General features: G+C 40.4%; 1 protein-coding gene across 4 annotated transcripts; it reads left to right on the forward strand.

Moving 5' to 3' along the window:
* The first annotated feature begins 779 nt into the window (after positions 1–779).
* On the forward strand, positions 780–13,339 carry LOC129856996 (NXPE family member 3-like). 4 transcript variants are annotated; one of them, XM_055924835.1, is made up of 6 exons: positions 780–904; positions 10,014–10,150; positions 11,059–11,825; positions 11,970–12,040; positions 12,297–12,509; positions 12,603–13,339. In XM_055924835.1, the coding sequence occupies exons 2-6, from the start codon at positions 10,049–10,051 to the stop codon at positions 13,145–13,147; spliced, it is 1,698 nt and encodes a 565-aa protein (XP_055780810.1). In that variant the 5' UTR covers positions 780–904; positions 10,014–10,048; the 3' UTR covers positions 13,148–13,339. The 4 variants fall into 4 exon arrangements, with proteins under 4 accessions (XP_055780810.1, XP_055780809.1, XP_055780812.1 ...); XM_055924834.1 differs by having other exon boundaries at positions 781–904; positions 10,034–10,150; XM_055924837.1 differs by having other exon boundaries at positions 782–904; positions 10,034–10,150; positions 11,062–11,825.
* The last annotated feature ends 8,593 nt before the right edge of the window (positions 13,340–21,932 follow it).

A 21,932-nucleotide genomic window follows, 5' to 3' on the forward strand; every position in this document is an offset into this window, starting at 1 on the left:
TGACGAATAAACAATGATTCATTTAAGATAGACTTCGAGTGTCCCTGTGTAAGAATTTCCACGACAGGGTGATAATATGATCACTTGATGAGAGAACAGCCTGAGGCAAGGAAGAGAGCGCAAGCTTTTTTTGAAACATTCTAAAATCAATATCCTATAGTCGCATCATGTAGCCCATACATGTTTTGATTTCTAAGACATTCTAAGGTTTGTATCATTCACAACTAAAGTAGACAAATAACACAAAATCGAGCATATAGGACATATTTCAAATTATAACTTTTACACTCAACATAGCCACATCATATGCACACTCGCCCCAAAATGGAAAAGATTCCTTTCTATTTTATCAAGCTAAGTTCAATTATATTGTTACTATAAAATCATATAGTATAAAATAATGGCACGGGACTTATAAGCATATCTTGTCTGCTAATTGAACTAGCCTACAGCCTATGGTATGGATGCATAGACAGAAAACATACAGGAGTAGACTGACTCATATTCTGTTCTTCTGAAATACATTTTCTTCATATAATATTGTTTCTTTAGACCTGCCTAAAATTAATAATGGATGTATTGTGATGGTGTATATTTGTATTAGACTTTTAAATGTAGATGTTCCTTAGGTGCGCATCAGCGGCTTGTATGCATGGAGGCCTGGAGATGCTGAACGTGTTTGTTAATTAACAGTCAATTACTGTGAGACCAGCAGACATTTGCATGACAATAACTGCCAGACAAAATGTCATTACTGACACAGCCCTAAATGCGCCCTCTATCTACTTCTATGGGTGTAAAGGACATAAGAATGCTCTTCAGACAGACAGCCTTGAATAACAGTGGACAGGACATCAACTTCGTAAATAATTTATTCTAGACAAAGAGGGACAATACATAAACGGTAAGCAACTACAGCACAACTAACTAACTTAATCAATTATAACAGGAACCACATGAGCATATTTAATCTGTTGGTACAGGCTGCATTGTATTGATCTTTTCACAGTAAATGTGGAATCAAGGATTAGAGAAAAGAAATGACATGCAAAGAGCCAATCTTTAATTTTAGCTTGGTCTGTTCCTTAACAGGTTATTGATTAAGTACCATTTCTCATTGATTGCAGTGGCCTACACCCTGCTGGCATCATAATCAGCCTAATGAACTTTGTGCCAAAAATAATGATAATTCTGGTCTTTCTGTTTCCTCCCCCTGTGAGGGTATTTTAATACATCTCTTTTACCATTTAGAAATGAAAACACTTCATGTATCTAGTCCCCCCATTTGAAGTAATTTGACACTTATAGTATAGTCCAAAGTTACATCAAGCTTTTGACTGTACAAACTTGTTGGATGCATTTGCAGTTTGTTTTGGTTGTGTTTTGGATTATATTTTGCCCAATAGGAACTGAATTGTGAATCATTTATTGTCATTTGAGTGACTTTTATTGTAAGAATAGAGCATAAACAATGTAATTGTAAACCAACACTTTTAGTCTCTGATTATGGTTAACATGTTCATTTTGTCCAATGTGAGTAATTCTGTTGTTGAAGTACATTAGACCAATAAAGCAGGCTGATCACTAGTAATAGACTTTGGACATTTGAAACGGACCTGAGAATGTCGATATATGCCGCCTTCGGCGCTCACACATTTTTTAACTCTTGCCGAGCACTCATGCAAACTCATGATGCTCAGAGGCAAAGGGCGCTGATCAGAATAAAGCGTGCTGCTCTGACCACTGCGCTACGACAGTTCATAATGCTCTTGCAAGCCGTGAGAATACTTGATGATACTTGATGGAAACAGTGCATTGTTTTTAATTATTTTGTTTTAAGCTTATCCCAAACCATATCCCTAACCTAAACCACTCGGCATTAATACCTAAACTTAACCCTTTGAGTTGTTTCGGTTTTAACCCTGTAACCATGTGGAATTAATGCTTCCATAATACGTTGAATATGTAAGTGAAACTATGAGATCTTGTTGCAATAAAACTACAGTACTCCAGCATGTGTCAAACCTTCGTACGCTGAAAAGTCTTGTTAGTGCATAGGTCAAATTAGCATTTCAATCTCCTGTCTTTTTCGGCTTCAGACAAAAGCTAATATTTCACAAAATGTATTTTGTTGTATTAATAATAACTTACCAAAACACATAAATATATTGAAACAAAATGGAAGCAAATTGAATTTTACAACAAAATAAGGTTTCTGGGGCACAAGAGGATTTGTGACAGCTGTGAAGAAATGTAGATGTGCAGGCTACAGTAGCAATGGCAGCTCTTAAAAAAGAAACCTAGATAACTAAATAGTTGATGTTACAATTGAATGTTTATTGGTCAGTGTTGTTGTTTACATGCACACACACACACACACATACACACACATACACTCAAAAACAGTGGCAGGAACATGGGGGGATATAAAGAATGTATCAAACAGCCTTGGCGTACTTATACCACATGTGGGCAGAGACATCCTCAAAGCACAAAACAGACACACACACAACATGTGAATACATGGATTCCACCACCGTTGCACACACTCACACAGACTTGTTTTTCGTCAAGGTGCGAAGTTAGACGGCAGTGTGCTTTGGGATGGTTGAGTTTCTGTTCTGTTATTTTGGTATTATGGTGTAATATCAAAGTAGCAGTCGTATAACTTCATGTAAAGCCACAGAAAGCCAGTAGCTGCCTGTTAGGAATGGTAGGATGGTAGGAAAATTATTTCCAAACAATCAAATTCATCATGGTATATTATTGAGGGGGTCAAATTGACCTGTCTCTAATATTGGGGGGGTGGGGTCATGACCCCTTGTCCCACCTGTAGGTTATGCGCCTGCACACACAAACACACACCCTAGCCTGTGTAATATGTGTAATATGAATTTACGGGCAGTTCCTGCTGTCAGTCTGATTACGAGGGTCTCTAATTCCCCTCAAATAGACCTTAAAGAGCCATAGTGTTCCCCTGTACATGACACACACACAATATTGGGAATCTGTAGTTAGACATATCCTGGCTTTTTGTACAAGTTTTGTGGTGTCATCATGAACACATTTTGTTAAAATGGGTTACCTATCTCCCTTCTGGACATAATGCATTCCTATGGGTTTCAAATAAAATAAAATAGTATTGGTCACATACACGTGTTTAGCAGATATTGCGGGTTTAGCGAAATGCTTGTGGTTCTAGCTCCGACATTGCAGTAATATCTAACAAGTAATATCTAACAATTTTACAACATATACCCAATACACACAAATTTAAGTAAAGGAATGTAATTAAGAATATATAAATATGGCCAAGCAATGTAAGAGCAGCATAGACTAAGAGAGTAGAATAGTATAGAATACAATATATACATATAAGATGAGTAATGCAAGATATGTAAACATTATTAAAGTGACTAGTGTTCCATTTATTAAAGTGGCCAGTGATTCCATGTCTATGTATATAGGCAGCAGCCTCTATGTGCTAGTGATGGCTATTTAACAGTCTGATGGCCTTGAGTTAAAAGCTGTTTTTCCGTCTCTCGGTCCCAGCTTTGATGCACCTGTACTGACCTCGCCTTCTGGATGATAGTGAGGTGAACAGGCAGTGGTTGTTGTCCTTGATTATCTTTGTGACATCGGGTGCTGTAGGTGTCCTGGAGGGCAGGTAGTTTGCCCACGGTGATGCGTTGGGCAGACCGCACCATCCTCTGGAGAGCCCTATTGTTGCGGGCGGTGCAGTTGCCGTACCAAGCGATGATACAGCCCGATAGGATGCTCTCAATTGTGCATCTGTAATAGTTTGAGGGTTTTAGGTGCCAAGCCAAATTTCTTCAGCCTCCTGAGGTTGAAGAGACACTGTGTGTGGGTGGACCACTTCAGTTTGTCAGTGATGTGTATGCCGAGGAACTTAAAGCTTTCCATCTTCTCCACTGTGGTCCCGTCGATATAGATAGGGGGGTGCTCCCTATGCTGTTTCCTGAAGTCCACGATCATCATTTACTTAGAGTGATGTGTACAGGGTAGGTTTCCTGACACATTTCTTAAAAGTGGCATTTTATAATATCATATTGTAATGGGAATTTATTAGATTCATTATTTTCTTGCATTTGAGTATATACTGTTATAACTAAGTACTGATCTTCCTACCTTTGTCTTGTTTAACTGCCAGTATCAAATGTCTGCCAGTGTTGAATGTTATGGTTAAAGTTTGCTTTTTGATTTCGCAGAGGAAACACTGATAATGTATCTGTGACACTGAGTGGTTCTGTAGACGCTGATGTTGTGACTTCCTACAAGCCTTTCGGGCTGGTATTTACTGAAAACTCGGGTAGTGTGTAATTCATATTTTAGGGCCTTCTCAGAAAAGAGCCTATTCAACATTTTCTCTGTTTCTATGCAGGAGGTATGTCCCTGTTGCAACTTATAATTAAACTGATAATATTTTTATTGAAGTTATCCCTGACTGCTCTCCTTTTTGTTCAGCTGGAAACTTACAAAGTTACATGTATTATATATCATTGTAATCAGTAGACTTCAGGGAACATAACTTTTTTACAGTGTAAAAGGTAACTTTGTATTTAATACATCACTTTCAAAGTAAGGAAATACCAATTTGTACAGCAATGTAAAATACATTTTTATTGTTGTTGCAATCATCAAGGTAACAACAAAGACCATATGGATTCAGTTGTTCATTAAATGTGTTCCCCAAACTAATACAAACATTTTAAGCTATTTAGGGGTCGTGTAGACCCAACACAGGGGAAGCCATAACACAAAATGTAAAAGAATGCAAATGCATTTTCAGCACACTGACCAAGGCTTAGCTAAAATGGCACTCTATCAGGTTTTGTTCCGCGCCTATTTTCACACTTCTAAACCAAATCGAAAAATGTTCCAGCTTATCTACTGGACTAAGAGGAGTAGCGTTTTTTAAATGTTTTATTCTTTTTAAATGACGTAAAATACATCATGGAGGACCTTGTGTCCTTGAGACATCTTTTTTCCTTGTGAGGGGAGGGATCCCTGTACTGAATTTCTGGACTCTAGCTCAAACAGGGGGCATGATCTTTCAAAGTTTGCATCTTCAATCCCTTGTTATAGCGCCACCATGTGGCCAATTCACATGGCATTGCATGAAAGAGTATGGCCCATGAGCCTTTACCATAAGGCCAAGTTGCACCCACCTAGGCCTTACGATCCCAAGGGAATTTGCATTTTAAAATAACCTTACAGAAAAAGATGCTAACAAACAATAATAATAATAATAATAATAATAATGAACGCCAAGAAACACAATTGGGTTTTTCAGCAGCTTTGCTGCTTGAACCCCTAACTACTGTACTTAGTTACCTGACTAACTAGCAATTTTTTATAATATAGTTTTAATTGTTACTGCACATCTTCCTTTTTTCACAGCTGTCACAAATCATGTTGTACTCCATCAACCTTGATTTTGATGTAAAATTCTATTTGCTTCAATTTCGTTTTGGTAAGTGTTAATATAATGTCCTTTTTTATATCTGGGCGTGGTCCAAGTTGTACAACTAAGGGCAGTTTAGTGTCTTGTTGTAAAAAAAGTACATCTGGAGATCCTTTGAATGGTAATGTTTTGTGATACTTTCAACTCATCCTGTGGTATATAATCAAATTCTAAGCTATTTTATAACGTCTCAAATTCATCACTTTACTTAAGACGGTGTCTGTGAACACTCTATAAGGGCATATGACATGGTTACGACCCCCATCATTCCATTCAATGTAATAATGTGGCACAGAGGTTGGTAAATTACATAACAACTTGTTATAACATCTGGTATGCAGACGTTATGTAGCATGTAACAACATATGAAATAAGTTGTCATGCAGACTGTGTAATAGCAGCAGTGGTGGAAAAAGTACCCAATTATCATACTTGAGTAAAAGTAAAGATACCTTAATAGAAAATGACTCAAGTAAAAGTAAAAGTCTCCCAGTAAAAATTATATTTGAGTAAAAGTCAAAGTATTTGGTTTAAAACATGCTTATGTATCATTAAGCCAACCAGATGGAAGTTAAAAAAAATATATATTTTTTTTACGGATAGCCAGGGGCACACTCCAACATTCAGACATTATTTACAAATGAAGCCTGTGTGTTTAATGAGTTCACCAAATCAGAGGCAGTAGGGATGATCAGGGATGTTCTGTTGATAAGTGCGTGAATTGAACCATTTTCCTGTCCTGCCCATTCAAAATGTAAAGAGGACTTTTGGGTGTGGAGTAAAAAGTAGAATATTTTCTTAAAGAATGTAGTGAAGTAAAAGCAAAAATAGTCCAAAAATATAAAAGTAGTAGTACTTTCAAATATTTTTACTTAAGTACTTTACACCACTGAATAGCAGTTGTTATTAACAGTTGGCATTAGAGCGTATGACAAAAGGATGAACAGTCTTCTATAACACTCATTATAACTAGGTTTATAAAATTGTATGCCGTTAGCCATAACTATTTAATTAAGCAATAAGGCACTAGAGGTGAAAGCAGAGGTACAGTACAACACCGCCTCGCGTGCCTTATTGCTTTTATATAGCATTTACCAACATATTATAGTATTTTGGAGTTAGTGCTATCCAGATTCCTTGGGACGTAACTACCTTAAAGCCTAACACCTGGGTAAAAAAAACAGGTTGGCCCAGTGCAGTAAAAACGTGATTTTTCTGTGTTTTATATATATTCCCACACTATGACGATGTAACAATACTGTGAAATTGTGAAAATAATGATAATGCCCATTATACTGTAAGAGCTGTTAGAAAAGACTGCATGAAAATTCAGCCTGTTTTGGTGGGATGGAGTTTTGGCCTACCTGGTGATTTCAACTCTGTCACGTCAAACATTCCACATGGAACGACAGTAGGCCTACACTAGCTTTTTTTCTACTGGCATTTACTTAGATCCATAATAATGACGATGATGCATTATTTCACCTGGCCAGAAAACTTTTACAAAAAAGCCAGGATATGTCTAACTAAAGATCCAATATTGTGTGTGTGTGTTTAATGTACAGGGGGAAACTATGGCTCTTATTCGAGACCCTCTTAAAACCTGGGCTAAATCAGGGTCATGTAGAGGGTTTCTTGGTCGTCTTATACAAACCTACTTTGAAACAAAATTATACACCTCACACAGGGTTGTGGACTTAAAAGAAATAAGACACCTGCACCATGTCAGATATACTGTAGAGTTGAAATGTATTCCGTTTTGATTTTGCATCCCAATATTACACTTTATTTACATCACAGAAGACGGAAATATAACAAAACCGTTTGACGTAGAAACACCGGATTTGAAATTAAGAACATTAATAACGTTCTACTCATGAGGCCACTAGAGGGCGCTTTTGTCATTCGACTGCAGGAAAGAAACTGCCCTCACATTCACATGTACCTAATCCTAAACTGACTTGGGATTGTTTTAAAATGGTCATACCATGGATCATTTTTGCTACTTGATTTATAACTTCAAGACCCCTGTAGGTATCACCATTTTATATGTATTTTTATTAAACATTGCATTTGGCATTACCGCTATTAGCCCATAGAAACACATTTATACACTGCAGAAAAAAATAATCATACAATTCATGAAAATTAAAATTGTTTTGAGGTGTCTGTGCTATATCTGAGAGATATAAGAAAGATCAGGAAATTATTCTATATATTTTTTATCATATGTAAGCCCCTTTTTTTGGTACTAAACTACTTCCATATATACAGTGCATTCAGAAAGAATTCAGACCACTTGGACTTTTTCCACATTTGTTACATTAGCCTAATTCTAAAATTGATTAGAAAAAATAGGGTCGAGCTCAGAGTGGACATGAAGCTAGGGTTAGGGCCTTATCCTAGACATAACCCTAACCTTGACTGTGATTGAGCTAGCTAACCATCGTTCTTGCACACAACCAATCGTGACCTTATATGGATGCCTTGTGTTGAGTTACGTGTTAGAGAATGAGAGATTTAGTTATTTTCAGTGTAATTTGCAATCTGGTGACAACAAATCATTGATGCAAATAAGGCACGGCTCCCTCCCAGTGATTCAAACGAGACCGAATGATTCCAACAAGACCAGATGCAACTTTTCCATGGGAGAAGACAGCGTTTGCACCCATAAATTGACGGGAAAAATACTACAGACCTCTATAGAAGCGAGCCTCTTGATGTGCGCTCCGGGAGAGAGAAAAAAGGCTTCTGATTGTATAACATTTCAAAATCCAATTGCAGGAAATACATACCTTTTGGAAGCAACTGTTGTTCTCAACTTTCTGTGGGTATTCTTTTTATTTGTCATCTCTTAATATTGAGATTAACAGCAACTATTTTACAACTGAGATATTTTATATGGCTTTCAGATACGAAGAGTGCGAAATGCACAATTGTGCATCGGCCATTGCGAATGTATAGGGTAGCAGGCTACAACTGCAAGGTTTTTTTATGACATTACACTGTTAGAATAATACATGACTACTAGCAGTGGGTGTTATATTTAGTGTTAGCGATCTAGCTAATGTGTTTTGAGTTTTTACTTTCTCATGTGGTGAATAAGCCCCCAAATAAATGACACTATGATATTAGTACACATGGAAGTTAGTGATTTATGTTAACTATATGTTAATGAGGCAATACAAATGTGATGTGACTAAAATATGTGTCACGTCTTCTCCGGCGCTCGACTCCGGCGCTCGACGTCGCCGGTTCACTAATCACTGGCTCTGAACACCATCATTACGCACACCTGGCACTATCGTTACGTGCACCTGCGCCTCATTATGAGACTCACCTGGACTCCATCACCTCACTGATTACCTCCCCTATATCTGTCACTCCCTTTGATTCATTCCCCAGGCAGTATTAGTTGTTTTTCATATCCAGATGCTATGCTTGTTTTGTATCGGTCCATGTTTATTGTGTTATTAAACTCACCCCCTGCACTTGCTCCTTGACTCCCAGCGTCTCCGTTACAATATGACTAAAAATAAATGGCATTTAGTTTACTAAAATGGGCCACTGTTTTAGTAACCGCAAAACACCAGTCTCAACGTCAACAGTGAAGAGGCGACTCCGGGATGCTGGTGTCACGTTCGTCGTAGTGAGGAGACCAAGGCGCAGCGTGATAGGAATACATTCTTCTTTTAATGAAGAAAAACACTAAACAAAGTAACAAAAACGAACGTGAAGCTATTAAACAGAGTGCTGACACAGGCAACTATACATAGACAATAACCCACAAATGGAAAATGGCAACCTAAATAGGATCCCCAATCAGAGGCAACGATAAACAGCTGTCTCTGATTGGGAACCAATTCAGGCCACCATATACCTACAAAAGACCTAGACTAACAAACACCCCATGACATACAAAAACCCTAGACAGGACAAACAAGCATACCCACCCTCGTCACACCCTGACCAAAATAATACATAAAACATAGAAAACTAAGGTCAGGGCGTGACAGTTGGCCTTCTAGGCAGAGTTCCTCTGTCCTGTTTGTGTTATTTTGCCCATCTTAATCTTTTATTTTTATTGGCCAGTCTGAGATATGGCTTTTTTTTGCAACTCTGCCTAGAAGGCCAGCATCCCGGAGTCGCCTCTTCACTGTTGATGTTGAGACTGGTGTTTTGCGGGTACTATTTCATGAAGCTGCCAGTTGAGGACGTGAGGGGTCTGTTTCTCAAACTAGACACTCTAATGTACTTGTCCTCTTGCTCAGTTGTGCACCGGGGCCTCCCACTCCTCTTTCTATTCTGATTAGAGCCAGTTTGCGCTGCTCTGTGAAGGGAGTAGTACACATTTTTCAGAACAAGAATAGACTGACGAGTTTCAGAAGAAAGGTCTTTGTTTCTGTCCTATATCTGAGAGGTATAAGACAGAAAATGTAAAAAAAAAAAAACTTATTTTTACAATTTAACTTGGTCAAAGAAAATGGCTCAACAGAATTAAATACAATTGTGATCTGTCCCTTACCAGCTTCTTTGTGTCAACATCAGGCTGACTGACAGAGGATGGCCACCATGTGGAGGAGCCTGTCCAAATATATCTGTATCTTCATCCTGCTGGCCCTGGCAGGCCTCTTCTTCCTGTTCAGCAACATAAACATTCTGGAGGTAGGGTAAAGCCATCTGGCCTAATACGAACCAATCTCACATTGTTTCTATCACCCTCTCCCCCTCATCAGGGGAGCTACACTCGGGCATCACTAGCTGCTTTTATCAACGTGGGTGTATTTACATGCACTAGTGTTGCTTTTAATTATATTGGGTGGCACAAAAACAGTCCACAGGAAGCCTTAAGTTAAATACAATTCCATTTCAACTTACTGTGCTGGGTGGCAGGAATGTTGGTCATTATGAAGGTTGGAATCTGAGACAAAATATCTGAAGGATCGTATTATGAAACATACTTTCCAAATGTGGGTCTGTTGTAGACCCACTTCCTCTCTGTCCACATATGGCACATGTGAAGGACTTTTATTTTGACATGAGGTAAGTAGAGGAAGTCGGTTGACAACAGACCCACATTTGGAAAAATCTATTTAATAATACGATCCTTTAGATATTTTTTCTCAAAGTCAGCCTTCATAATGACCAACAGTCCTGCCCATCGGCACAGTAAGTTGAAATTGAAATGTATTTAACTTCTAGCTTCCGTGGACTGTTTTTGTACAAACCAATACAATTGAAAGCAAAGCTAGTGTATGTAAATACACCCACGTTGCTAACAGCAGCTAGGGCGTCACAAAAACAGTAGGTTTTTAGATGCTACACTTGATGCATAGATTTTGCCAGCATCAGCAGAATACAACCCACTTTATCAAGTTTTCTTGGGTGTGAGTCATGCATCAAATTCTTGAAAATAGTACCAGAGAGTCATTTTACACTGAACAGCGCAAGCCTCTCACAGAGCTGTGCTGCTTATGTCCAGGTTTCATTGAAATTAATGGAAGCGTCACACGCTCTGCAAAAGTTAGTGTCCAGTGTAGCATGCCTGTTAGTGACCTCTCCTCTTTACTCAGCAGAAGCTCAACTGCCAAGCAGTGTCAATGTTCTACCAGCACCAAAGCAACATCCTCCTCCCAGAGGGCCCTTCTCCTCTGGACCGCAACCGGAGCCACTGTAGCCAGGAGCCCTCACCGGAGGAGGCTCTGGAGGAGCGTGACCTCCTGGAGTCCATCGCCTGGCCACAGCCTCAGACCCATTCTGTGAATGTGTCCCTGAACCAGACCAGTGACCCTGCACACAGCCTTTTTGTGATCCTGCCAGCAGGGGGCAGGAGAGAATGGCACGTGGGGGACCAGTTGGAGGTTCTGGTCCATATACATGACTTCCAGGGGCGTCCCAAGAGCTATGGTGGAGACTTCTTGCTGGCCCGGCTGCATTCCTCCACATTGGGGGCAGGCGTTGCAGGACAGGTGCTGGACCACAGGAATGGGACCTACTCTGCCATTTTCCCATTACTATGGCAGGGGTCTGCACAGGTGGAGGTGACACTGGTCCATCCTAGTGAGGCAGTTCATGTTCTACGACGGATACGAGAGGAACGGCCCGACCGGATTCCATTTCAGAGTCTGTTCCGCTCTGGAAAACTGTCCCAGACAACTGTATGTAACCTGTGTCTGCCGACAAACCAGAGGCCGCTGTGCAATTACACAGACCCCCACACAGGGGAGCCCTGGTACTGCTACAAGCCCAAGCTGCTGAGCTGTGACACACGGATCAACCATGCCAGGGGACCCTATGTGAACCATCTGCTCGTGAACAAGGAGGCATTGCTCTTTCAGAAGTTAGTGAGTTTTACAGTATGCAAGTGAATGAGTTTGAAAGTGTGTGAAATGTATTCACAGACTTTGTTTCCAATGTATCAGATTGCAAGCTGCATTGAGTTTATTTAACATTCAAATATGATTCTTTCTCCACTTTTTCTCAGTGGTGTGAACATCAAAGTTTCCATTCATCCTTCAGGGTCTGACAGTGTCATTGTGCTGCCTGAGAAAAAAGGTAGGCGAGCAAGGAGATACCACAGTACAACTGTGTGTTTATCTTTTTAACACTAGCTAGCCAGCCTACTAACTGATCTGCTCTGCTTTGTGGCTGTTTACTTCAACCCTGGAGAGTTTCTGGGTGTGCAGGACAGTATTCAAGCCAACTACTGCATCTACAGTAATGTAAGGTGGGAAAGTCCTAGCACCTCTATTGCCTGTAAAGTGATGATGCTAGCTGGTGGAAGATGTTTGCTTTTCTCTATCAAACAAAGCAGACGTGGAGAGAAGCAGCATGAAGACAGAGTCTACCGGGATCACTCCTTCCGGGTATTACTTCCAAGGGTCATGGCGAGCGCTGGGTGGTGGTGTGATGCGCCAGTTTAACGTCTCATCTGCCACTCAGTGTCTGAAGGGCAAGGTGGTGTACATGTACGGAGACTCTACTGTCAGACAGTGGTTTGAGTACCTCAACACCTTAGTACCAGGTGAGTCCTGCGGCATCTTTCACTCTCTACTGTGCTTTCTAACGCTCTCTTCTGTCTGTCCAACTCCCAACTCTCCCTTCCTCTTTGTGACAGGCCTGAAGGAGTTCAACCTCTACAGTCCTAAGAATGTGGGGCCCTTCATGGCAGTGGACAGCACCCACAACATCCTGCTGAAATACCGTTGTCACGGTCCTCCAATCCGCTTCAACACTGTCATCGCCAGTGAGATGCGCTATGTAGCTAATGAGCTGGATGGCCTAACTGGTGGGTCAAATACTGTGGTGTTCATCAGCATATGGTCCCATTTCAGCACCTTCCCTGTGCAGGTCTACATTCGCCGACTACGCCACATTCGGCGGGCGGTGGTGCGGCTTCTGGACCGGGCTTCGGGGACCCTGGTGGTGTTGCGCTCGGCCAACCTCCAGGCCCTGGACCCGGAGGTGAGCCTGTACAATAGTGACTGGTTCTCAGTGCAGCTGGACGGGGTGCTCAGGGCTATGTTCAAGGGTCTGGATGTTTTGCTGATAGACGCCTGGGAGATGACCCTTGCCCACCACCTCCCCCATGACCTCCACCCACCTCCTATCATCATCAAGAACATGATAGACAATATCCTCTCTCATGTCTGCCCAGAGTAGAGCTAGCAGATTAAGAATGATTTATGTCAGAATTCTATCATTCAACACCTACAGTGTGCAATATTCAAAAAAATCCTAGAAATACCAAATTCTGCATACCATACATGTACATTATGTGTTTTTACTGTTGTCACATCACAATGAATGATGATTGTTACTCTCAAAATGTGGGAATGTAAAAAAATGCCTGCACATTTTGTCTGTGAACATTTGTGTCCAGATTTCTCTATTGAGGCTTACACTGAGTGTACAAAACATTAAAGACAACCGCTCCTCCAATGACATAGACTGACCAAGTGAATCCAGGTTAAAGCTATGATCCCTTATTGATGTCACTTGTTAAATCCACTTCAATCAGTGTAGATGATGGGGAGGAGACAGGTTAAATAACGATGTTTAAGCCATGAGACAATTGAGACATGGATTGTGTATGTCTATCATTCAGAGGATGAATGGTAAGTACACAAGATTTAAGTGCCTTTGAATGGAGTATGGCTGTAGGTGCCAGGTGCACACCGTTGGTATAAAGAACTGCAATGCTGCTGGGTTTTTCACGCTCAACAGTTTCCCTTGTGTATCGAGAATGGTTCACCACCCAAAGGCCATCCAGCTAACTTGACAACTGTGGGAATCATTGGAGTCAACACGGGCCAGCATCCCTGTGGAATGCTTTCGACACCTTGTAGAGGTCATGCCCCGACGAATTGAGGCTGTTCTGAGGGCAAAAGGGGAGGGTGCAACTCAATATTAAGAAGTTGTCCTTAATGTGTTGTACACTCAGTGTATATCGAACGGAAGTGATTTGCTTATTTTAAATCTTTTATAAAAGTACAGACTGAGCTTCAAAATAGTATATCATACACTGTAGTTGGAGGAAACATGGGAAAGTTATTTTGCTTTAAAAGGTGATAAACTTGTTCTCCCACTTTGGAGACAAGTGTGAGAAAATTCCCTTTGAAAGATTTTTATGAGATTTTCACACCTCCTAGAGAGCTCTTCTTTGTTTACACCAATTCAGCATAGTTCACACCCTCTTAAGCCTTAGCCCAACCCACAAATTAGAAACGCATGTGAGTCAGCATGGCATTGTCCTCCAGAAAGTAGTCTCACTACTTCATCCCTAAGAGTCTGTTGATGCACCCGTGTGTCAATCCAAGTAACATAATAAAAAAATCTGCGTCTCAATCCACCGCATCCGCCTATGTTGGCTTTCTGCATCTGCGATCGAAGGTGCCTTAGTTACAGTGTTATTTGGAGTTACAGTGGTGTTTGTCAGACCATGAGACATCCCGAAAATTGGTCTTCTCGCGAAACATCTGTAGCGTCCAAACGGTTTGGCTTACAAACTATTATGACCACTCTATGGAAAGGGAGACTCTCACAAACACGATGGTGTTGTCTGTTTTGCTACGACTACCACACATGTCACAGGACCCATACGAATGAGTGGAAGTATGGAGGTAGTTTTGTGCCCCCCAAAAATAAGGGATGTCAACAAAAACAAAACAATCCTGAGCTTTCTAATACATTGCATTTGGAAAATGTTCAGACCCCTTGACTTTTATGTTAAGTCCTTTTTCTAAAATTGATTAAATTGTTTAGTTTTTTCTCATCAATCTACACACAATCCCCCATAATGAGAAAGCAAAAACAGTTTTTTTTTTTATGTTTGCAAAATGGAAATATCACATTTGCAAAAGTATTCAGAACCTTTACTATGTACTTTGTTGAAGCACCTTTGGCAGCGCTGACAGCCTCTAGACTTCTATGGTATGAACCTACAAGCTTGGCACACCTGTATTTGGGGAATTTCTTCCATTCTTCTCTGCAGATCCTCTTAAGCTCTGTCATGTTGGATGGGGAGCGTCGTTGCACAGCTATTTTCAGGTCTCTCCAAAGATGTTAGATCGGGTTCAAGTCCGAGCTCTGGCTAGGCCAATCAAGGACATTCAGAGACTTATCCCGAAGACACTCCTGCGTTGCCTTGGCTGTGTGCTTAGGGTCTTTGTCCTGTTGGAAGGTGAACCTTCACCCCAGTCTGAGGTTCTGAGCACTCTGGAGCAGGTTTTCATCAAGGATCTCTCTGTACTTTGCTCCGTTCATCTTTTCCTCGATTCTGACTAGTCTCCCAGTCCCTATCGCTGAAAAACATCCCCACAGCATGATGCTGCCACCGCCATTCTTCACTTTAGTGATGGTGCCAGGTTTCCTCCAGACATGACGCTTGCCATTCAGACCAAAGAGTTCAACCTTGGTTTCATCAGACCAGAGAATCTTGTTTCTCATGGTCTGAGAGTCCTTTAGGTGCCTTTTGGCAAACTCCAAGTGGGCTTTCATGTGCCTTTTACTGAGGAGTGGCTTCTGTCTGGCCCCTCTACCATAAAGGCCTGATTGGTGCAGTGCTGCAGAGATGGTTGTCCTTCTGGAAGGTTCTCCCATCTCCACAGAGGAACTCTGGAGCTCTGTCAGAATGACCATCGAGTTCTTGGTCACCTCCCCGACCAAGGCCCTTCTTCCCAGATTGCTCAGTTTGGCCGAGCAGCCAGCTCTAGGAAGAGTCTTGGTGGTTCCAAACTTCTTCCATTTAAGATTGATGGAGGCCACTGTGTTCTTGGTGACCTTCAATGCTGCAGATATTTTTTGCTACCCTTCCCCAGATCTGTACCTCAACACATTCCTATCTCAGAGCTATACGGACAATTCCTGTAAGCTCATTGCTTGGGTTTTGCTCTGACATGCACTGTCAACTGTAGGGGACTTACAGTTAAAGTCGGAAGTTTACATACACCTTAGCCAAATACATTTATACTCAGTTTTTCACCATTCCTAACATTTAATCCTAGTAAAAATTCCCTGTCTTATGTCAGATAGGATCACCACTTTATTTCAAGAATGTGAAACATCAGAATAATAGCAGAGAGAAAGATTTATTTCAGCATTTATTTATTTCATCACATTTCCAGTGGGTCAGAAGTTTACATACACTCAACTAGTATTTGGTACCATTGCCTTTTAAATTGTTTAACTTGGGTCAAACGTTTCGGGTAGCCTTCCACAAGCTTCCCACGATAAGTTGGGTGAATTTTGGCCCATTCCTCCTGACAGAGCTGGTGTAACTGAGTCAGGTTTGTAGGCCTCCTTGCTCGCACACGCTTTTTCAGTTCTGCCCACAAATGTTCTATAGGATTGAGGTCAGGGCTTTGTGATGGCCACTCCAATACCTTGACTTTGTTGTCCTTAAGCCATTTTGCCACAACTTTGGAAGTATGCTTGGGGTCATTGTCCATTTGGAAGACCCATTTGCGACCAAGCTTTAACTTCCTGACTGATGTCTTTAGATGTTGCTTCAATACAGTATATCCACATAATTTTCCTCCCTCATGATGCCATCTATTTTGTGAAGTGCACGAGTCCCTCCTGCAGCAAAGCACCCCCACAACATGATGCTGCCACCACCGTGCTTCACAGTTGGGATGGTGTTCTTCGGCTTGCAAGCCTCCCCCTTTTTCCTCCAAACATAACAATGGTCATTATGGCCAAACAATTCAATTTTTGTTTCATCAGACCAGAGGACATTTCTCCAAAAAGTACGATCTTTGTTCCCATGTGCAGTTGCAAACCGTAGTCTGGCTGTTTAATGGCGGTTTTGGAGCAGTGGCTTCTTCCTTGCTGAGCGGCCTTTCAGGTTATGTCGATATAGGACTCGTTTTACTGTGGATATATATACTTTTGTACCTGTTTCCTCCAGCATCTTCACAAGGTCCTTTGCTGTTGTTCTAGGATTGATTTGCACTTTTCGCACCAAAGTACGTTCATATCTAGGAGACAGAACATGTCTCCTTCCTGAGCGGTATGACGGCTGCGTGGTCCCATGGTGTTTATACTTGCGTACTATTGTTTGTACAGATGAACGTGGTACTTTCAGGCGTTTGGAAATTTCTCCCAAGGATGAACCAGACTTTGGAGGTCTACTATTTTTTTTCCTGAGGTCTTAACTTATTTCTTTAGATTTTCCCATGATGTCAAGCAAAGACGCACTGAGTTTGAAGGTAGACCTTGAAATACATCCACAGGTACACCTCCAATTCACTCAAATGACATCATTTTCTGGAAGTTTCCAAGCTGTTTAACTTCTACTTGCACACCATCCCGGATCCGGGAGCACCCCCCACAGTAAAAAAGCTGACTAGCATAGCCTAGCATAGCGTCACAAGTAAATACTAGCATCTAAATATCATTAAATCACAAGTCCAAGACACCAGATGAAAGATACACATCTTGTGAATCCAGCCATCATTTCTGATTTTTAAAATGTTTTACAGGGAAGACACAATATGTAAATCTATTAGCTAACCACGATAGCAAAAGACACAACTTTTTTTTCCACCATTTTTTTCCTGCATAGGTAGCTATCACAATTTCGACCAAATAAAGATATATATAGCCACTAACCAAGAAACAACTTCATCAGATGACAGTCAGATAACATATTTATTGTATAGCATATGTTTTGTTAGAAAAATGTGCATATTTCAGGTATAAATCACAGTTCTACATTGCAGCTGCAATCTGAAATAGTGCCGAAGCAGCCAGAATAATTACAGAGACCAACGTCAAATACCGAAATACTCATCATAAAACATTTCTGAAAAATACACAGCGTACAGCAAATGAAAGACCAACATCTTGCGAATCCAGCCAATATTTCAGATTTTCTAAGTGTTTTACAGCGAAAACACAATTTAGCATTATATTAGCTGACCACAATAGCCGGAAACACAAGCCGTTTACCAGTAGCAAATGTTAGCGATCGTAACAATCCAGCAAAAGATATATAATTTTTGACTAACCTTGATATACTTCATCAGATGACAGTCCTGTAACATCATATTACACAATGCATATAGGTTTTGTTCAAAAATGTGCATATTTAGCAGCACAAATCGTGGTTATACAATGTGATTAGTAGCAACATTTCAGGCAATCTGGCCGACGCCATCTTGGAGAGGCACCTAATCTAATCGATAACTAATCGTAAACTTGAGTAAAAAATACAGGTTGGACAGCAAATGAAAGACACATTAGTTCTTAATGCAACCGCTGTGTTAGATTTTTTAAATTAACGTTACTCGACATTCAGCGTGCGTTACAGCGAGACCATGCCTAAATCAATGGCGGACTAATAATTTTACATCTTTCCACAGATATACGAATTAACATCATAAATAGCTCTTACTTTTGGATGATCTTCCATCAGAATCTTGGGCAAGTGGTCCTTTGTCCAGAACAATCGTCTTTTGGTTGAAAGATGTCCTCTACTCCTGTAGAAATTAGCTGCTAACGCCGATGTACCGGAGAGGTGCCCAACTCGTGATAACGCCTGACAAAGAAACTCCAGAAAATCGCAATAAACTGCTATAAACTGCTATAAGTTGGTTTAAATTAACTACCTTATGAAGTTTTTAAGACAAAAAACAAATTAAATCAGAGCCGGAGATATAGAACTGCTAAACCGAAAGCTTTCCAGGACGCCATGCTTGGTGTCCCTCCTGCGTCAGGCGCCTCGTCGAAAAGGTCGGTACTTCCGTTCCAAGAGGTTTTATACTCCCCCAGATGGTGCTATCCGCTCCATTCAAAGTCTCACCGCTTACTGACATCTAGGGGAAGGCGTATGCAGTGCATGTAGCCCCATAGCTTATAAGGGAATTTATAAACTGACCCTGGAACAGAGACCTCAATTTCAGAAATCTCACTTCTTGACAGGAAGTGTGCTGTAGAATGAGTTCTGTTTCACTCAGAGAAATAATTCAAACGGTTTTAGAAACTAGAGAGTGTTTTCTATCCAATAGTAATAATAATATGCATATTGTACGAGCAAGAATTGAGTACGAGGCAGTTTAATCTGGGAAAGAAAAATCTTCAAAGTGTAAACAGCACCCCCTATTGAGAAAAGGTTTTAAAGGCACAGTCAACTTAGTGTATGTAAACTTCTGGCCCACTGGAATTGTGATACAGTTAATTATAAGTGAAATAATCTGTCTGTAAACAATTGTTGGAAAAATTACTTGTGTCATTCACAAAGTAGATGTCCTAACCGACTTGCAAAAACTATAGTTTGTTAACAAGGAATTTGTGGAGTGGTTGAAAAACGAGTTTTAATGACTCCAACATAAGTGTATGTAAACTTCAGACTTCAACTGTATATAGACAGGTGTGTGCCTTAACAAATCAAGTCCAATCAATTGAATTTACCAATCAAGTTATAGAAACATCTCAAGGATGATCAATGGAAACAGGATGCACCTGTCCTTAGCTCAATTTCGAGTCTCATAGCAAAGGTTCTGAATACTTATATAAATATTTTTTTATATATATATACATTATATACGTATGTAGATTGAGGAGGGGAAAAAGTTATTTTATCGAGTTTAGAATAAGGCTGTAATGTAACAAAATGTGGAAAAAGTCCTGGGGTCTGAATATAGGACAGACACTTCAAAACATTATTCCTCATTATTTGTATTTTGACTGTCTTTTTGCCAATTATTAATACTGTATGTTATTCAATGTGTGTTTCTATGGGCTATAATGGTAAATCAATATTTATCTGGGTGTGGTGGTTCTGGGCTGGAGTGGTTACACGTGGTTTGCTGTTGTGAGGCCGGTTGGACGTACTGCCAAATTCTATAAAACGACATTGGAGGCGGCTTATGGTAGAGAAATGAACATTCAATTATCTGGCAACAGCTCTGGTGGACATTCCTGCAGTCAGCATGCCAATTTCACGCTCCCTCAAAACTTGAGACATCTGTGTCATGGTGTTGTGTGACAGAACTGCATAAGGTGCACCTGTGTAATGACTATACTGTTTAACTTCTCTAGGGTTAGGGTTAGGGTTAGGGTTAGGGTTAGGGTTAGGGTGCATGCCCAAATTAAACTGCCTGCTACTCGGGCCCAGAAGATATGATATGCATATAACTGGAAAGACCCAGCTAAGATGGATACCACAAAAATAATTAGGTGCTCAGCCTGAAACTGAGAAACATACAATAAAGACAAATTGTCAGACACACACATGCACACACAGACAAACACACAAGTGCCCACATACACATGCACGTGCGCACAGACACACACTTTAACTTCTTATGGCTGCAGGGGCAGTATTGAGTAGCTTGGATGAAAGGTGCACAGAGGTGCCCAGAGTAAACGGCTTGCTCCTCAGTCATAATTGCTAATATATGCATATTAATATTAGTATTGGATAGAAAACACTCTGAAGTCTCTAAAACTGTTTGAATTATGTCTGTGAGTATAACAGAACTCATATGGCAGGCAACAACCTGAGAAGAAATCCAACCAGGAAGTGAGAAATCTGAGGTTGGTCGATTTTCAACTCATCGCCTATTGAAAACACAGTAGGATATGGATCTGTTTGCACTTCCTACGGCTTCCACTAGATGTCAAAAGTCTGTAGAACCTTGAATGAAGCTTCTACTGTGATGTGGGGCTGAATGAGAGGGGAATGAGTCAGTGGTCTGGCAGAGAGCCAGGTCCTGGTCACGCGCATTCCACATGATAGCATTCCACATGAAAGATTGATTCTATACTTAGTTTGACAAGTTTCTTCGACCTGTAATATAACTTTTTGAAGTTTTCGTCCGACGTTCGGCTGGACCTGCACGAGCGTTTGGATTTGGGTACTAAATGCGCTAACAAAAGTAGCTACTTGGACATAAATGATGGACATTACCGAACAAAACAAACATTTGTTGTGGAAGTGGGAGTCCTGGGAGTGCATTCCGATGAAGATCAGCAAAGGTAAGTGAAGATTTATCATGCTTTTTATGAGTTTTGTTGACTGCACAATTTGGCGGGTAACTATATGGCTTCCTTTTGTGGCTGAACGCTGTTCTCAGATTATTGAATATTGTGCTTTAGCCGTAAAGATTTTTGAAATCTGACACAGCGGTTGCATTAAGAACAAGTGTATCTTTAATTCTATGTAAAACATGTATTTTTCATCAAAGTTTATGATGAGTATTTATGTTATTTGACGTGGCTCTGCAATTTCTCCAGATATTTTGGAGGCATTTCTGAACATGGCGCCAATGTAAACTGAGGTTTTTGGATATAAATATGAACTTAATCGAACAAAACATATACAGTGGGGAGAACAAGTATTTGATACACTGCCGATTTTGCAGGTTTTCCTACTTACAAAGCATGTAGAGGTCTGTAATTTTTATCATAGGTACACTTCAACTGTGAGAGACGGAATCTAAAACAAAAATCCAGAAAATCACATTGTATGATTTTTAAGTAATTAATTTGCATTTGTAAGTAGGAAAAGTAGGAAAACTTTGTAAGTAGGAAAACCTGCAAAATCGGCAGTGTATCTAATACTTGTTCTCCCCACTGTATGTATTATGTAACATGAAGTCCTATGAGTGTCATCTGAGGTTAGTGATTCATTTTATCTCTATTTCTGCTTTTTGTGACTCCTGTCTTTGGCTGGAAAAATAGCTGTGTTTTTCTGTGATTTTGCGGTGACCTAACATAATTGTTTGTGGTGCTTTCGCTGTAAAGCCTATTTGAAATCGGACACTTTGGTGGGGTTAACAACAAGATTACCTTTAAAATAGTATAAGATACATGTATGTTTGAGGAATTTTAATTATGAGATTTCTGTTGTTTGAATTTGGCGCCCTGCACTTTCACTGGCTGTTGTCATATCATCCCTTTAACGGGATTGCAGCCATAAGAAGTAACACTGCAGGAAGAG

Source organism: Salvelinus fontinalis, chromosome 6 (assembly GCF_029448725.1).
Source record: "Salvelinus fontinalis isolate EN_2023a chromosome 6, ASM2944872v1, whole genome shotgun sequence".
Lineage (NCBI taxonomy): Eukaryota > Metazoa > Chordata > Actinopteri > Salmoniformes > Salmonidae > Salvelinus > Salvelinus fontinalis.